General features: G+C 39.1%; 1 protein-coding gene across 1 annotated transcript; it reads right to left on the bottom strand.

Annotated features, from left to right (window-relative positions):
- Positions 1-3,096: 3,096 nt before the first annotated feature.
- slitrk3a (SLIT and NTRK-like family, member 3a) lies at positions 3,097-13,604 on the bottom strand. Its single transcript, XM_049483323.1, has 3 exons — positions 13,184-13,604; positions 11,554-11,975; positions 3,097-6,899 (listed from the first exon to the last, which is right to left on the bottom strand). Exon 3 carries the CDS (start codon positions 6,846-6,848, stop codon positions 4,242-4,244), a length of 2,607 nt encoding a protein of 868 aa, XP_049339280.1. The 5' UTR covers positions 6,849-6,899; positions 11,554-11,975; positions 13,184-13,604; the 3' UTR covers positions 3,097-4,241.
- Positions 13,605-18,454: the final 4,850 nt, after the last annotated feature.

Here is an 18,454-nt window from a genome sequence, read left to right as displayed (position 1 = left end):
TGGGCTCTTTTAAGGACCTTAGATAAAATACAATATAAAATAAATTAGAATTAAATGAAATTTAATTGAAATGGCCTGGTTCTGACCCAGTTACATCTTGATATGGTTTCTCAACACCATTATAACTCTATAACTCAACACCACTGGAACTCTGAATCACTCTGGAGCCAAATCTGAAATCCACAGGAAACAACAGAGCTGGAATAAACGTGAACATGTTGAAGATTTAGCAAAAATATGTATATTCCCAAGAATAAATCTCCCAGTGCACCATTCACAATCCACCATTCACCATTGTTCCTCATGCCCATCATTTGTAGAGCTTATTTTTTTTATTATATATTTTTTTTCCCTATTCGGTAATGAAAATAAAAGTCGAAATAAGAAAATAACTTGCCGGCTTCCTCCCACAGCGTTAAGCCTCTTTGCTCTCAAATGATTAACCATCTATTTTTGGCCGCCTCTTGTTTCCTCCTGCAGTAAACAGGCTGTCTCAGTGTCGCCCCCTTGTGGAAAGCTCTGGTAGTAGTTCCAGCAGCCAGTTGACTGCTGACTGCAAACCTCAGATGTTTCACAGCCTTTATTTTGTATTTATCCCACAGCAAACCTTTTAGACTTTTTAGTATCTCTTAGCATTTAAACAGGGATGAAAGATAAAGGCAGTATAGATCACCATAGAGTCACAGGCGAATGATAAAAAAAAAAAAAAAAAAAAAAAAAAAACAGAACCATCTAGGATTGACATATACAGCTCTGAAAAAAAAAAAAAAAAAACTGAGCGACCACTTAAAAATGATGAGTTTCTCTGATTTTACTCTTATATATAGTCAAGAGGAAGATGGATGATCACCACAGATGAAGCCATCAAACCAAACTGAACTGCTAGAATTTCTGCACCAGGAGTAAAGCAGCATAAAGTTATCCAAAAGCAGTGTGTAAGACTGATGGAGGAGAACACGCCAAGATGCATGAATTAAACTGTGATTAAAAAACAGGGTAATAATTCCACCAAATTCTGATTTCTGAACTCTTAAAACTCAAACATAAACCTATAAACAGCAAAATCAGAGAAACTGATTCAGAAACAGATTTAGTGGTCTCTCATTTTTTTTTTTTTTCAGAGCTGTATATTCCTATTTCATGTTTAATAGCAGCAGTACGAGGTTTATTTCACCTCAGACCTTGGGTCAGTGTAACATTTATGAGTTTAATTTTCGAACATTTTCAGGTTCAGTTCGAGGCTAAATAGAAAATTGGGTGTAAAAGCTGTTTAATTCTTTCCAACTTGATATAATAAAGAAGAAATGGGTTGTCAGTTTCTCTTAAAGTAGAACTCTGGTGTGAAATGGACTTCTGTTGTAGTAAAACATGATAAAAAGTTCTTACCTTTGATGAAAAGCACACCTCTGTTCTCCCACAGCTTTCAGAGAACCAGAAAATTTAACAGTTTTTCCAAACACCCTTCAGACTGGGAGACACGGGGCATAATTTACCCTGATAAATCACTTTTTCCACCGTTATCCAGCTCAAAGTAGCTCTACACCTCCTTGCTAGAATCTGGAGAGCCCTGACATTTAAAACGAGGCATTAATAACTTAAAAAGTGCACAAAACCACTGTTTACATCCCATAATGCTAGCTTCAGCTCCGAGTGCCACCATCACTGTACTGATAATGACATAGACATATATATATATATATATATATATATATATATATATATATATATATATATATATATATATATATATATATACATAGACTCTGCATAGACTGCTTCCTGGCGCCGGCTGCTATGCTGTGCAGAGTCTATGTACTTACATGTCTATGATATTATCAATACTAATATGGTTGCGCACGAAGCTGAAGCTCGCATTATGGGATGTAAATTGTTTTTTAATAAGCTTCTTGTGCACTTTTTAAGTTATTAATGCCTCGTTTTAAATATCAGGGCTCTCCAGATTCTAGCAAGGAGGTGTGGAGCTACTTTGAGCTGGATAACGGTGGAAAAAGTGATTTATCAGGGTAAATTATGCCCCGTATCACCCAGTCTGAAGGGTGTTTGAACAAACTGTTAAAATTTCTGGATCTCTGAACGATGTAAGAGAACGGAGGTGTGCTATTCATCAAAGGTAAGTACTTTTATTCATGTTTTACTACAACAAAAGTACATTTTACACCAGAGTTCTCCTTTAATGTTCACCCTGTTCTTCAACAGAAAGACACTACTCTTGGTGGACTATTCTCAGTGCAGCATTGAAACTAAGTTGTTTAAAAACTCCAGCAGCACTGCTGTATCTGATCCTGTATCTGAAGTACCAAAATGCTGTATCTGTATCTACTGGAGTATTTTTTTACTTTATAACTGTACTTAAGTACTAAAATACTGTATCTACTGGAGTATTTTTTTTTACTTTACTACTACTGTACTTAAGTATTAAAAAGATGTATCTGTATCTACTGTAGTAGGTATTTACTTCAATACTGTACTTAAGTACTAAAATATTGTATCTGCATCTACTGAAGTATTTTAGTTTTTACTTTACTACTGTTCTTAAGTACTAAAATGATGTATCTGTATCTACTGGAGTATTATTTTTACTTTACTACTGTACTTAAGTACTAAAATGCTGTATATGTATCTACTGGAGTATTATTTTTACTTTACTACTGTACTTAAGTACTAAAATGCTGTATCTGTATCTACTGGAGTATTTTATTTTTTGCTTTACTACTGTACTTAAGTACTAAAATGCTGTATATGTATCTACTGGAGTATTATTTTTACTGCACTATTGTACATAATAAGTACTAAAATGCTGTATCTGGATTTAAGAAAATTAAGAAAAGATACTTTTTTTCTGGATGAAAACTTTTTTTTCGTCAGAAAACCAAATTAAAACATGTTTCTTCTTTAGTATATCAAACAAACACCCAACTAAATTTTTTTAGCCATAAACAGTCAAAAAAGAAAAAAAGAAAAAAAAAAACTGATAAATGTAACACAGACCATCGGCTTTATATTTAATTTGCAGAAAAAAACTTGCAAGTTAAAGAAATAAAAAAGAAAAATAGGAAAAAAAAATATATATATATATTTCCCAGCACAGTAGCAGCACTACAGTACACCTGTGATACGATATACGATTGCACCTCCCACAAAAAAAAGTTTTCATTGGTACCCTTTTATTCGATTTAAGATTTTTTTTTTTTTTTTCATTTTTTTCATTTTTTTTATTAAGAAGGCTATACCAGACGCATAATCACTATACATAGATTTAACATTACCTTTACAATTAAATTTTTCACTGAAATTACAGAATAAATATATGCACATTTATTTTCTTCTTTTTCAAACTTTGTGTGAGAGAGAAAACATTAAAAGTGCTTCCTACAAAGCCGTTAGTGATAATAATATCCAGAAGCATTTCGTCTTAAGAAAGTGCGTTGAACTCCATAAAATCTCGAGTGTCTTTTTTATGTATTCACAAATCCTTGGGTGTGTCCTTGAGAGAGAGAGAGAGAGAGAGAGAGAGAGACAGAGATAGAGGACCTCTGATGTCCTATTATTATAATAATATATAAAATAAATAGACCACTGAACAGTAATGCGTTGCAGTATCTCTATTGAAGGTGAAATATTATAATTTTTTTGTTTTTTTTTTATGTTCTTTTTTCAGCAATAGCCCACGCCCGTTGCAGCTGAATGCATGCAGCAAACTGCAAGAGTCTACAAACTGTGCCTGTGAGAGACAATCTGCCACATAGGCTTCGTCTGAATGCTTACATGTGTGTGTGTGTGGGTGTGGGTGAGTGTGCGCAAGTGTGTGTTTACATGTGCAAGTGAGTGTGTGTTTGTAAGAGTGTGTGTGAGTGTGTGTTTGTGTAAGATCCTCCTCCCGGTGGCACCAACAGCCACAAACAACTCTGTTCTCTGTATAAAAATAAGGGGTTGACAACATTGCTGGCTACTCTGAGAAGAACAAAATCAACTCAAATCAAATCAAAATAAATAAAAATCAAAAGGCACTTCATTGGATATCTGAGTATGGCCTTTCCTCCAGAGCCACTTGGGGGAAAACACATTTCTGTGATACTTATAGATAGATAGATTAATTTGTCATGCTGTCGTCTTATTTCTCGTTATTTTTCGTGGTGGTATTGGTGGTAGTGGTGGGTAGGGGGCGCTATGGAGGTGACCTTTATTTTTATTTTTATATATATTTTTTAAACTCTCTGTGATTAAAACCTGTACGATTTCTCCAAGACTTCGAGGTAATCCGGCTTGGTTTGGAGTTTGGCCCTTAACTCGAGGTATTCACTTTGGGTTTGTTCTGGAAATCCTTTGCCCCCCGCAAAAAGCAGCGTCTCTTTTAACCGGGCGTCTTGCTGCACATCAGGGTACTGAACGCCCGGCGGATGTGCGTGCGCCACGTGAACGTGCTTGAGTCTCGGCACCGTGCCGTACAGGCAGTCCACGAATCCCACATGGGCTTGGGGCGATCTCTGCTGGGTGTCGATCGAATTGGCGCACAGCAGCCCGTTCTCGTGAAGCCGTGACCGATCTACGGTGACGATGGTGTTGAGCTGCGATGCGGAAACGGCCGCTGTCCACTCCTGTTCTTTCTCCAGCAGAGTCCGGTAACTGGTGCCGCCGTTCTCCTTCTGCTCAGCCTCTATCTCTCCTTCTCGCGGTTTGTAGATGGGGTTGTTGCACATGTGTGCCACGGGGTGAGGGATGTACTCATAAACGTGGCCTGGAGGTTTCTCAGGCGTGGATACCGCAGGCCGTTCCTCGAATTGCATCTGAATGCCAGTCAGATCCACTTCCTGCCTCTTCCTGAAAGGCACGTCCTTCTTCCTCCGTCTCCTAAGGACGAATGCGAAGAGACCGGCCGCGGCGAAAACTGCACAAATGAACAGAACCAGCAAGCTTAGGATAAGAACTGAGAGAGGAACTGCAGATCTTGCAGAAGTTGGGGAAGTGTGGCCTGACCCAGAGGTGCTTTGGGATGTGACGTCAAGGGCTGGTGAGCTTGGAGCCGCATATTTCAGCTCTGGACAGATAACTTCGGCCTCCAGGCTGCGGAGATCCTTGCCGGCGTGAATCTCCGGAGTCCTGCAGATGACTTCGCCAACAACGATGACAGAGCTGAGCTTTTCCACCCAGCGTTTGAGCGGCACAATAGCACAAGAGCAGTCCCACGGGTTCTGCTGCAGGTCTACCTGCACCACTGCACGCAGGTGCTCCAACACACCTTCCACGGGCAGGTGCAGGAAGTAGTTGTTGCGCAGGTTAAGCCTGGCGAGAGAGGTTCCCGCGAAAGCGTCTGCAGGAAGGGCTCGCAGCAAGTTGTCATTGAGGAAGACCAGCTGCAAGTTGGGCATCAGGCTAAAAGCAGCTGGCTCCAGCTCCCGGATCACGTTGTACTCCAGGTAAAGGTAACTCAGAGCGTGAAGACCACGGAACATTCCCGGGGTCAGCCGCTCAATGTCATTCCCGTTCAAGTACAGGCTCTTCAAGTTGGGCAAGTTGATAAAAGCACCCTCCTGGACGTACGATATCCGGTTGTTCCCTAGATGGAGCAAATCCAGACTGGAGAAATTCCAAAAGTCCGACCTGTAGATCTTCTGGATGAGATTCCCGCTCAGGTAGAGCTTCTTGGCGTTGAGTGGTCGAGGCAAAAGCTCAGAAATGTTGTGGAAGCTTTTCTCCTTGCAGTTCACTGTCAATCCAAGGTCATTGATGTGCAAATTACACGTGCATCCAGTTGGGCAGATTATAGGGATAGGTGGCCGGGTCTGGTAAGCCGGCACAGGTGGCTGATTAGGACCTGGATAGATGCTTCGTGCAGTGGGTGGAGTTTTTGTCGGCCTTGGGCGTTTTGTAGGCTTTGGATGCCTCTCCCTGTATTCCACTGAGGACGCTGTATTGTGGAAGGATGAAAGCATAGACGAGGGTTTTGTGGGCCAAGCTCGCTCACCGACCAACTGCAACCTTGGCACACCATGTTTGGCCTCAATCTCAGCCTCGGAAAGCGTCGGGCACAGCTCCCGTCTCGTGATCTCGCGCAGGTCCTTGCCGTGCAAGTGGAAGGGGTGCTCGCAAGCAACGTCTCCCACGAGCGCTGCGTACGGGATTCGCTCAAGCCACGACTTGAGCTGCACGATTTCGCAAGCACAGTTCCATGGGTTCTCCTCGAGCTGGATCTCCATAAGGCTGCGGCCCACGTACTCCAGAGTTCCTTGATAAGGCAGGTTCTTTAATCGGTTGCCTCGCAAGTCAAGGTGCGTTAGAGACACGGACCTGAAAAGCGTACTGGGCAGCACAGGTATCAAATTGTCATTGAGGATAAGCACTCGGAGCTTGTGCAAGTTGCGAAAAGCCCCGCTTTCTATCCTCTTGATGACATTGTAATCCGCCTGCAGGTACTCGAGGCTCTCCAGACCAAGGAACGTGTCGTTCCTGAACACCTCCAGCTTGTTCTCGTGCAAGAAAAGCTTTTTTAAAATGGCAAGGCCGTTAAAAGCCCCTGCGTGAATGTCCTGCAACGCATTGTTGCCCAGATTTAGCGAAACAGCGTTGTTGAGATGCAGGAAGCTGTTGAAGTAGAGTCTCCGCATAGCATTCCTCTGCAGGTTCAGCTTGAAGGGCCTCATCCAAGTCTGGGAGACCTGGCTGACGTTGGTGAAGCCCTTGCTGTCGCAGTGGACGTGGAAGATGCCCTCTTTGACCTCACAGCTGCAGGGGTCGAAGCACGGCTCATCCACTTCCTCCGACTCGTCCAGCAGGGGGATCGGCGTGGAGCATCCTAAAGCGATCGAGCTCAGCAGGGTTACCCACAGCATGCTTCCGCCGAGAACCTGGGTGCAGGTACGGCCCACAGCCACGTCACAGCACTGAGGGGAAAAAAGAAAGAGAGGGAGACAATTGGTACATTGTTTGAGTTTGTTTTCTTTATTTGAGCTTTGATGACAGTGCCAATGCATCAATATGTATCATAAAGATGATTCAGTGATCTTGATGGTGGAATTGGATTGGATTGAGTATGAGGGAAAAAAGAACAAAAAAGAATAAAACCTAAGGAATGTATTTTTGTTGCAATGTAATATCTGAATTGATTACAACACTTTTTATTCAGGCTTTTATTGTGGCTTTGTGTGTGATTTGTTTGCAAAAAAATGACAGTATTTGAAAAAAAAATGATTTAAGGTTGAAGCATTGTCAGAAACAACAGTAAGAAAGAGGAGAAGTCAGAAATATGTGAGAGAAAGTGAGATTTAGGGATCTGATTGAAGCAGTAGAAAAAAAATGTGTTGGGATTTCCACGTTTACAATCCCAAATTACTGTCCCAAAATACATGGCCAAATACAGTTTGTATCAAATAAAACATCTGACAGAGCTAACAGTACTGTCTAAAATACATACCTTAAAATATGTACATTTACATCCTTTGCTACATTAAAAAATATATATTTTTATGTAAAAAAATAATGCATTTTTGGGTGTAGCTCCAATACAGGACTCTATACAGACTCCTGATTTGTATAACAAATTATACTGACTAGAAAACCTTGTATCTCCCCATTTTTGATGTTTCTCATTTTTTGACATAGTTTTAGAATAAAAATATTTTGTTTATTTTTTTTAGGTTTAGATACTAATACACACACATTCCTAACATATTTCTCACACAGAAAGAGTAAAGGAATTTCAGTTGATAATGAGGATCAATTGCATCTGCAGAGCAGACCAAAAACGTCACTGTTACGCAACAACCTTGTATCTCCATTCTTGCCGTTTCTTACATTTTTGACATAGTATCAGACATTTTGCCTCATTTTATTTAGGTTTAGCTACTAATGCACACATTACTTTATTACACAGAACGTGTAAATGGTAATAAACAGATGATGCAAGTGTGGAGTACCATAAAAATGGCTCTGTTACATAAACATTTTATGATTTTCATGATAAACCAATAGAAAGGCTCCAAAAAGACACTGATTTCCATTGGTTTTCAAGTTAATATGTGTTTTCTTTTTTTCCTTTAAATTGCTAATTTTTTAGAGATTCGAGATTTTGGAGCAACAGCAACAAAAATCCATATTTTGTATACTATGTAACTTTATAGGAAATGGGAAATTACATAATCTGTTAAATTAACAATAAATTAATTTTTAAAAATATGTCAAGAATGAAGAATGGCTATAACAAGCATTATAATGACCATGAATAACACACTATTGCTGAATTCACAGTTATGGATTTTTTGGGAAGATCATGTTTGTTTTTCGCATTCGTGGCATCACACGAGAGAATCACACACACACACACACACACACACAATCACACACACACACACACACACACAATCACACACACTTCGCATCACCATGCACGAATGAAGGTGTGTGTAAGCGGGTCGATGGGGATGGGATGGTGTGTGTTTGCAGGGACAGAACACACACACACACACACACACACACACACACACGGCCTGGCTGAAGGGATGATGTGTAAGGTCACCTGAATCATTAGGCATGTCAGTGATGGTGCAGTTTTCCTGCACAATCATTCTTCACTCGCTTAGCCATGACTGTCTGCCCATCCATCATACACACACACACACATATACACACACACACACTCACACACACACACACACACACATTCACACACACACACACTTGACCACTCAAACATAACAGCTCTCGTTTCTTTCTCTCTCAAACATACAAACCATTCACAATGTCCTACCATCGCAATGTCCCTCGTCCTTTATTTCTCTCTCTCTCTCTCTGACACTCAAACACTCATGCACAATGTCTCTCGTCCATCATTATTTCTGTCTCACCTGCACACAGATCCAAAGCAATGTCTCTCATCCCTCTGTCTGTCCCTCTCTGAAATCCATAAATCAGACATGTCTCTCGTCCCTGAAGCTCAAACACTCAAGCAAGCATGGTGTCTCTTGTTCCTTTTTTTAATTGCATCTCCCTCTCTCTTTATCTCAATCTTTCTCTTTCTTTGACATGACCAAACCCACAGTCTCTTATCCATTACCTCTCTTTCTCTCTCTATCACCTGTTCTCCCACTCATAAAATTTTTCATCCCTCGTTTTTCTGTTACTCTGTTTCTCTCTCTTTCCTTGTTTCTTTCTCTCTCTTTCAGATATGCACACTTAAGCACAATGCCTCTCAATCTCTCTCGCTCTCTCTCTCTCACCTGCTTTCCTATTTTGACATAATGTCTCTCGTCCCCTTCTGTCTCTCTCTGCAAACAAATCAAACCTAATCTCTCTCTCTCTCTGTTTCTCTTTCCATCTCTCTGAAATGCACACACTTAAACATGTCTCTCGTCCATCATCTCCACCTTTCTCTCTTATTCTGCTATACATTTTCAGTCACAATGTCTCTCATCCATTCATTCATTCCCTCTTTCTCTTTGGCTCTCTCTTGTCCATCAACTCTCATTTCTTGCCTATCACTTAAACACTCAAGCAGAATGTCTCTTGTCACTCTCATCTCTCTCTCTCTCTCTTTTAGACACACATAAACACAATGTCCCTCGTCCTTTACCTCCTTCTATCTTGTTATCTCTCTTTCTGATATACATACTCAAACACAAGATATATTGTCTCTCTCTCTCACATGCCCTTTTACTTTGACATGGTGTCTCTCGTCCCTTGTTTCTCTGTCTCTCTGCACATAAATCAGTCCTAATGTCTCTCATTTCTTGCCTATCACTTAAACACTCGAGCAGAATGTCTCTTCTCCCTCTCTTACACTCTCTCTATCACACATACACACAAACCAATGTATCTCGTTCTTTACTTCACTCTATCTTGCTTTCTCTCTCTCTCTCTCTCTCTGATATACATGCTCAAACATAAGGTCTCCCCTCTCTCTCGCTCTCTCTTTATCTCTATCTCTCTCTCTCTCTCTCACCTGCTCTTCTATTTTGACATTGTGTCTCTCATCCCTTGTTTCCCTGTCTCTCGGCACACAAATCAATCCTAATGTCTCTCATCTCTTGTCTCTCACTGAAACACTCAAAACAGAATGTCTCTTGCCCCTCTCTTACACTCTCTCTCTCAGATACACAAACAAACCAATGTCTCTCACCCTTTACCTCACTCTATCTTGCCTTCTCTCTCTCTCTCTATCTCTCTTTCTGATATACATACTTAAGGTCTCTTGTCTCTTATCTCTCTCTCATTCGCTCTTTCTTTCTCTCTCTTATCTGCTTTCCCACCTTGAAATAGTGTCTCTTGTCCCTTGTTTCTCTGTCTCTCTGCACATAAATCAAACCTAAGGTCTTTCATTTGTATTCACATTTCGAACCTAATGTCTCTCAATGAAACATTCAAGCACAGTGTCTCATGTCCTCCATCTCTCTCTCTCTCTTTCTCTCTTACACTCTCTCTCTCTGATACACACACAAAACAATGTCTCGTCCTTTATTTCTCTCTCTCTTTCTCATCTGCTTTCCCACCTTGACATAGTGTCTCTCGCCCCTTGTTTATTTGTCTCACTGGAAATCTAATGTCTCTCACTAAATCACTTAAGCACAATGTCTCATGTCCTCCATCTCGCTCTCTGTTTCTCTCACTCTCTCTCTTTCAGATATACACTCAAACACACACACACAAACCAATGTCTCTCGCCCTTTACCTCACTCTATCTTGCTTTCTCTTTCTGTCTCTTTCTTTCTTTCTTTCTTTCTTTCTTTCTTTCTTTCTCTCTCTCTCTCTCTCTCTCTCTCTGCTTTCCCACCATGACATAGTGTCTCTCCTCCCTGGATTATTTGTCTCTCTGTAAATCTAAGGTATTTTATTTCTATACACATTTCAAACCTAATGTCTTTCACTGAAACATTCAAGCACAGTGTCTCATGTCCTTCATTTCTTTCTCTCTCTCTCTCCCTCTCTCTCTTACACACTCTCAGATACACACACAAACTCAATGTCTCTTGTCCTTTACCTCCCTCTCTCTTTCTGATATACATAGTTAAACACAAGGTCTCTTGTCCCTTCTCTCTCACCTGCTCTCGTATTTTGACATAGTGTCCCTCATCACTTGTTTCTCTGCACATAAATCAAACCAAATGTCTTTCATTTATTGCCTCTCACTTAAACACTTAAGCAGAATGTCTCTTGTCCCTTATCCCCCTCTCTCTGTCTCTCTCTCTCTGTCTCTCTCTCTCTCTCTCACCTGCTCTCCCACCTTGACACAGTGTCTCTTGTCCCTGGTCTATTTGTCTCTGTAAATCTAATGTCTCTCAATGAAACACTTAAGCACAATGTCTCATGTCCTCCATCTCTCTCTCTCTCTCTCTCTCTCTCTCTGTCTTTTTGATACACACACACACACACACACACACACACACTCAAACACACACACTCAAACACACACACACACAGAGGGATGAGCACGGATGGACAGAGCACCATTCAGAGCGCAATGCGTAATGGATACCCCCCTCCCTCCCCCGCACCTCCTCCACCACCTCCACCCTCCAACATCCCAGAGACTGAACACACACTTACTTAGTGCAGAAAACTGGTGCTCCCGGAGTGTGTGCGAGTGTGAGTGTGCGCCACGGTCCCAGCGCCACGGCTTAACACACGGCGCGTGCCTTCCTGCTCACTCGCGCCCAGCGGCATGTTCTCGAGGTGCGTAAAAACAGGATCCTCCGCGCGCACGAAAAATCCGCCCAGATCCGTTTGCGCTGCATCCGTGCGCAAAAACAGCTCGCCGTAGGTGTTGTTTAGTGTTTGTGTGTGCGTGTGTGTGTATTTGTCCGTGTGTAGAAATCCAAAACGCACAAGCTTCAGAGCCTCGAGCGCGCGGCGTGTATATTCCCTCGAGCAGCAGCAGCAGGTTACCTACTCGGCTTCAGCGCGCGCCAACTTCCCATCTCCTCCTGCGCGTGCATGGACGGGGCTCGTGCAGCGCGAGGAGGCTTGCACTGCAACGGGGGAGAGAAAAAAACAACACCACACACTGTCAGTGCGGTGCAAACACACATACACACACATATACACAAACATATATTCATATATACGTGCATGCACACTGCATATACTGTGTATTTTGATACTACAAGAGAGCAAACGAGTAGATATGCTCTATATGTATAGGTATGTGTGTGTGTGTGTGTGTGTGTGTGTGTGTGTGTCCACAAATCTCAAATATATCCATATATATCGCTGTGTGGTGCTGGAACATAAACAACCAAACAAAACAAGCACACTAAAAATATAGGAAAAATAAAAAAATCCATAAAATGACAAAGAAATTAATCAAAAAATAAATTAATGAAAAATATATATTTATAATATGTGTAGGAGTCCAGAAATGTTCCTGCTTCAGAGGAAAGCCATAGACATCAGCAGGATTTGTGGTGAAAATAAAAACCCAAAGCTGAAAAAATCATAAAATCTGTAAAAAAAAAAAAAAAAGAAAAAAGAAAAAGAAAAAAAAAAGTGAAACGTGAAAAATGATCCCATAAATAAATCAGAGGTCCATGTAGAAGTCCAGGACTTTCCTGTTCAACAGAAGAAGAAAAAAGCCATAGGCAGCTGTAGATTTGGGAGCTTTTAAGGTAAAAATGTTAAAAATGGAAAAATAGAAAAAAAAACGTAAAAATAGACCTTATAAGAAAAAAAGTAGCAGGTCCTTATAGGAGTCCAGCACTTTCCAGCTCCAGGTAAAAAAAAAGCCAAACGCAGCAGCAGATCAGCAGATTCGTGATGTTTTATGGTAAAAACGAAAAAGAAAGGAAAAAACAGAAACAAGGTCCCTGTCGGAGTATAGGATATTCCTGCTCCCCAGAAAAAGCCAAACACAGCAGCAGCTCAGAGAATCTCGATGTTTCACAGGTAAAACACGGACAAATAGTTTAAAAAAAAAAAAAATATATATATATATATATATATATATATATATATATATATATATATATATATATATAAAATACTAAAATAACCAAATAATATAAAATAAATAAATAAATAAATAAACACATAAATAAGTCCACGTAGGAGTCCAGGACTTTCCTGCTTCAGAGAAAAGCCATACGCAGCAGCAGATTTGGGACGTTTTGTGGCGAAAAAAAAAAAAACACAAAAACCTAGAAATGGAAAAACTAAAAAAACCCGAAAACCACAAACTTACCTCGGTTTTTTAACACAGGTCAGAAGCATCCGAGAAAAACGTAGAAAAACGACATTAGATGAGGCTCATCTTCACTGTGAGCTTATCCTTCTCTCTCTCTCTCTCTCTCTCTCTCTCTCTCCCTCTATCTCTTCTTCCCAATGAGAGCTAGGCAAACGAGGGGAGGTGAAGACGTGATTGGAATGCAATGTCCTCCTCTCTTTCTATCTCTCTCTCTCTCTTTTTCTTTCTTTCTCTCTGGTGCAGTTGGTCGGAGGACAGGATCAGCAGCAGCAGCAGCAGAAGCCCGGATCGTCGCGAGCATCACCGGCCGGCAGAGCGCGAGACCGTGCCCGAAGAGCGCGCGACAACGAGCGAGAGCGCGAGCGACTGCCTGTTTTCACGCGGCACTGGAATGAAGCTGGAGCGCGAGTGAGTGAGAGCGCGCGAGAGCGAGGGAGGGAGAGAGAGAGAGAGAGAGAGAGAGAGAGAGAGAGAGAGAGAGGGATGCTGGTGGTGAGAGAGCGAGGAGGAGGAGGAGGGATTGTGGCGCGCGCTCTGAGTGGCGCAACGGGAGCGCGCGTCACCCTCCCTCCTCCTCCTACCCAACTCCTCCTCTCCTCTCTCTCTCTCTCTCTCTCTCTCTCTCTCTCTCTGTGTGTGTGGTTAACTGTTCATTCTATTCTGGTTTATTCTAGGGGCAAATAATTCTGACTAGTCATGAATGTGGATGTTACAATTCGATTTGCTCTCTCTCTCTCTCTCTCTCTCTCTCTCTTATTCTACTCTATTCTGTTCTATTCAGTTTCATTGTATCATATTGTATACAACTCTATTATTTTCGAATCTATTGTATTTTATTCTATTCTGCACTTTCATTTAATTCTTATCTTTTTTATCGCTGTACTGAAATTCATTCTGTTCTGTTCAATTAAAATCTATTCTATTTCATTGTATTCTTTCTTTCTTTCTTTCTTTCTTTCTTCTAATGTGTTCTATACTATTCTGTATATTTTGTTAAATTCAATTGACTTATAGTCTATTCTACAGTCTCTCTCCCTCTTTCTGCACTATATTTCATTCAATTATATTCTATCCTGCAGTCCCTCTATCTCTATTGTTCTTCATTCTATTCTACTCTACTTTATTCTATTCTATCTTATTCTACTATATTCTATATGATTCCATTCGATTCTACTCTACTCTACTCTATTATATTCTCCTCTATTATTGTCTACTCTATTCTATTATACTCTATTCAATTATATTCTACTCTATTCAATACTACTCTGTTCTACTCTATTATGTTCTACTATATATTTTATTCAACTTAATTCTATTCTATTCAATTGTATACTACTCTATTCTATTCTACTCTAATCTGTTTTATTCTACTCTATTCTATTGTAATATGTTCTTTTCTATTCTATTCTATTCTATTGCAATCTGTTCTTTTCTATTCTGTTCTATTCTATTCTATTGTGTCCCCTCTCTGTGTGAGAGTGTGTGTGTGTTAGGTAGTGCTTGTTTCTCCTTCTGTGGTTTCGATCTCTCTGCAGCAGAAGATAGAGAAAGAAAGATAGATAGAGAGAAACTGTAGACTAGAGAGAGAGAGAGACTGTAAAATAGAAAAGAATAGAGAGAGAGATGGTAGAATACAATAGAAATAGAGAGAGAGGCTGTAGAATAGTTTAGCAATAGAGAAAGAAGAGACTGTAGAATAGAGAATGGGAGATAAAGAGTAAGAGTAAGAGAGACTGTAGAGTAGAATAGAAGAGAATAGAGAGAGAGACTGTATAATACAACAGAAGAGGATAGAGAGAGAGAGAGAGAGAGTGTGTGTGTGTGTGAGAGAAAGAGAAAGAGAGAGAGATAGAGAGTGTAATGAAAGGCTCTATGTCTGAGCAGCTCGTGCAGTGTGTTGTCCCGCGCCCTTCCTGCAGCGGGCAACCAAGCTCTGCCTGATACACCAACTGCTCCACACACACACACACACACACACACACACACACACACACACACAGATTTTCTATTCCTCATTTAAACTGATTTTTTTTTGTTTGTTTCTTTTTTCAGTACTGTTTTGATTTCTGTCACCCATCTGCATAACTCTTGAATTACAGTGTCTGTTGTCTCTAGGCATGAGGATGCCAAATCCAGCTTTTTAAAGTATGCCTCTTATCTTCTTTCAGTACTCTCCTTCAGCAGGTGACTTACTGAACAAATTACAGGTGAATTAAACAACATATGCATCTATATATATATATATATATATATATATATATATATATATATATATATATATATATATACATACTGTGTGCAAAAAAATAGACTTCAGTTTCTGAATAAGTTTCTCTGATTTTGCTATTTATAAGTAGATGTTTCAGTGAAATTAACATGTTTTTTATTTTATTTTATAAACTACAGGCAAACTTTTCTCCCAAATTCCAAATAAAAACATTGTCATTTAGAGCATTAATTTGCAGAAAATAAGAAATGGCTGAAATAACAAAAAAGATTCAGAGCATCAAATAATGTAAAGAAACTAGTTCATATTCATAAAGTTTTAAGAGTTTAGAAATCTTTTAATCACAGTTTTCATGCATCTTGGCATGTTCTCCTCCACCAGTCTTACACACTGTTTTTGGATAACTTGCCTTATACTGTAGTATGAACACATGAGAAGTTATGTACTTAACAAAAAAAGGTGAAATATCTAAAAAAAAAAATGACTGTGGAGGCCAGCTCATTTTTTGTTAAGTACATAAAACTCCACCTGTGTTCATTCATAGTTTTGATGCCTTCAGTGAGAATCTACAATGTAAATAGTCATGAAAATAAAGAAAATGCATTGAAAGAGAAGGTGTGTCCAAACTTTTGGCCTGGACTGTACCTGTTCATCATCTGTTATTTAGTACACCAGTGACGACTTTCTTCTTCTGGACATTTCAAACACTTGTTCTGGCTATGTACAAATTCTGAGCTCTAATGGTTCTGATTGATTTTCCATCTCCTCTCAGCTTTAAAGTTGCTTGTTTATCACCCATTGACTCTCATAACTCTCTGGTTTTAATGTTGTTTACTCCTCTAACTATAAAACTATGCACAGTCTGCACAGATAAAACCATAAACTGAAACTGAGCGCTGTTTATTGTTTGAATAATTCATGTATCAGGAAACACCTGATGGTCACATGTTCCAATACTTTTGCTCACAAGAAAAACGGGAGGGTTCAGACGGAAGGTGCTACAGTATCTTCTGAACTGTTTATCAGATCCAGATGTAAAAAACAGGAAATAAAAGCAGAAATGTTGTTTTTTTTTTCTCATCTCATATTTATCATTTAATGTCAAATTCAAATGTTTTTAGTCTACAGCAGAAATAAAAGAATTGACCTCACTGTTCCAGTACTTCTGTGGGGGACTGAATGTAGGTGAGAGAGTAAGAGAGATATATTTGTGAGTGATTTTTAGGTGTTGAAGAGTGTCCTGCTCTGCTTGGTGAACAGCGGTGTGTAAAGCTGTCATTCCCGTCTCCAGTAAGCATTCGCCCTTTCATTCCCAGTCCTGTCAGTCTGTCAGTCAGGTCTAAAGCTCCCTCATCTCCTCTCTCTCTCTCTCTCTCTCTCTCTCTCTCTCTCTCTCTCTCTCTCTCTCTCTGTCATCACAACTCTAACCTTCACCTGTATTATACCACCGGCTGCGTTTCTCCTGAATCTTAAATACAACCAGATAAACAAGCAAATAAAGACCAGCAGGTTTCATCGACACTGCAGTTTTCAATTCTGTTTAATTTCAAAATAAAATCTAATTAATTAATTCTATTGTCACATTACAGCAAACACACATTTAAAGGTGAAAATAAAACTTGCTAGTTTTTGTATGATATGCAATACTATTTATTTTATAACTATATGCAATATACAATATTATTATTATTATATTAATGTTGGCTTTTTTGTTTGGTGTTTTCTGTGTTGTTCCAATAAACACAAAGGAAATAAACATGCATATAACAGAACATATGTAATCTGTACTAAATAATAAATATTTATTACAAATACATAATATATTATAGCTATGTTTATTTTGCTTTATGAATTCTGATTATAATACATCATCAGTTGTGTTTATAAGATATATAAGTATATATACCAAAAACCTCAACAAAGCTGCCTTAATAAATCATTCTATAATTACTTATAATCAATCATGTATTATACTGAATTAATATGAAATGTTATAATATTCCAAAGTGACAGACGTCTATTATGGGAATATATTATATGTTTAGTAACAGAAAGATGATATTTTAATTTAGATGTGTAATATGTTACAAGCACAGCTTATATTCACAACATGCATTGACAACATGTGATTGGCTGAGAGGCGTTCTATGAGTGCCGTTATCAGCCAGTAATGTACTGTAACCGAAGCTCTCCATGTATTACTTTGCCACATACAGGTAAACTAGCAACGATGCAGCGCTTACAAACCAAACAGCGCAGCTACAAACAGAGCAGCAATGGAACTATTTTAACTGGCGGAGTGTTTATAACCAAACAGATCATATTTTCTCCTCCTCTTTAACTCAAAATCTTTCAATAAACAGCGATAATGAAACTGTGGTATAATCACAATTGTTAATTATTGCTTCTATGCTTGATAAACATGGCTATAGCATAAACATGGGTTATACATTGTTATAAATAATTGTAACCATGTTTATAACGCTTCAATTATGCATTATAATGACATGACCTTCATAAAAAGTGTGACCAAGTTTTTTTAATTTTTTAATTATTGATATTTCTAATGTGAATCTTCATGGGTGTGGCCTTTTTAAATGTGAATAATGTTTGTGTTTTTTTAAAAAATATATGAATTTGAATAGTTTAAATGTGAAATATCATTTTTTATTTAATATTTCAACAGCAAATTTTACCATCTCAAATTCAAAACACACAAAAAACATTGTTAAAACTGAAACTTATTTACACATATAAATTATATATTACACCATCACGTTTTTCAAGTTTATTAACAGTCAGCTACGTTTACGAAATGCAGATTCAAATATTTATGACAGCATTTAATGCTTTGAACTCTGGGCAGTTTTACTGTGTTTTTTCTTTGTTTTCAGTTCCTCTTTCAGGTCTTATAACACAGTAATTATATCAGACAGACACATGCCCTGATCTCTTTTACTCCAGAAGACATACAGCTGCTCAAAAATATAATCATTTAAAATGTAAAAGGAAGCAGAATTGTTATATTTTCCTGGAACTGA

Source organism: Astyanax mexicanus, chromosome 9, assembly GCF_023375975.1.
Source record: "Astyanax mexicanus isolate ESR-SI-001 chromosome 9, AstMex3_surface, whole genome shotgun sequence".
Lineage (NCBI taxonomy): Eukaryota > Metazoa > Chordata > Actinopteri > Characiformes > Acestrorhamphidae > Astyanax > Astyanax mexicanus.
The sequence above is the reverse complement of the archived record's forward strand: the minus strand, read 5'-3'. Positions and strand labels throughout refer to the sequence as shown.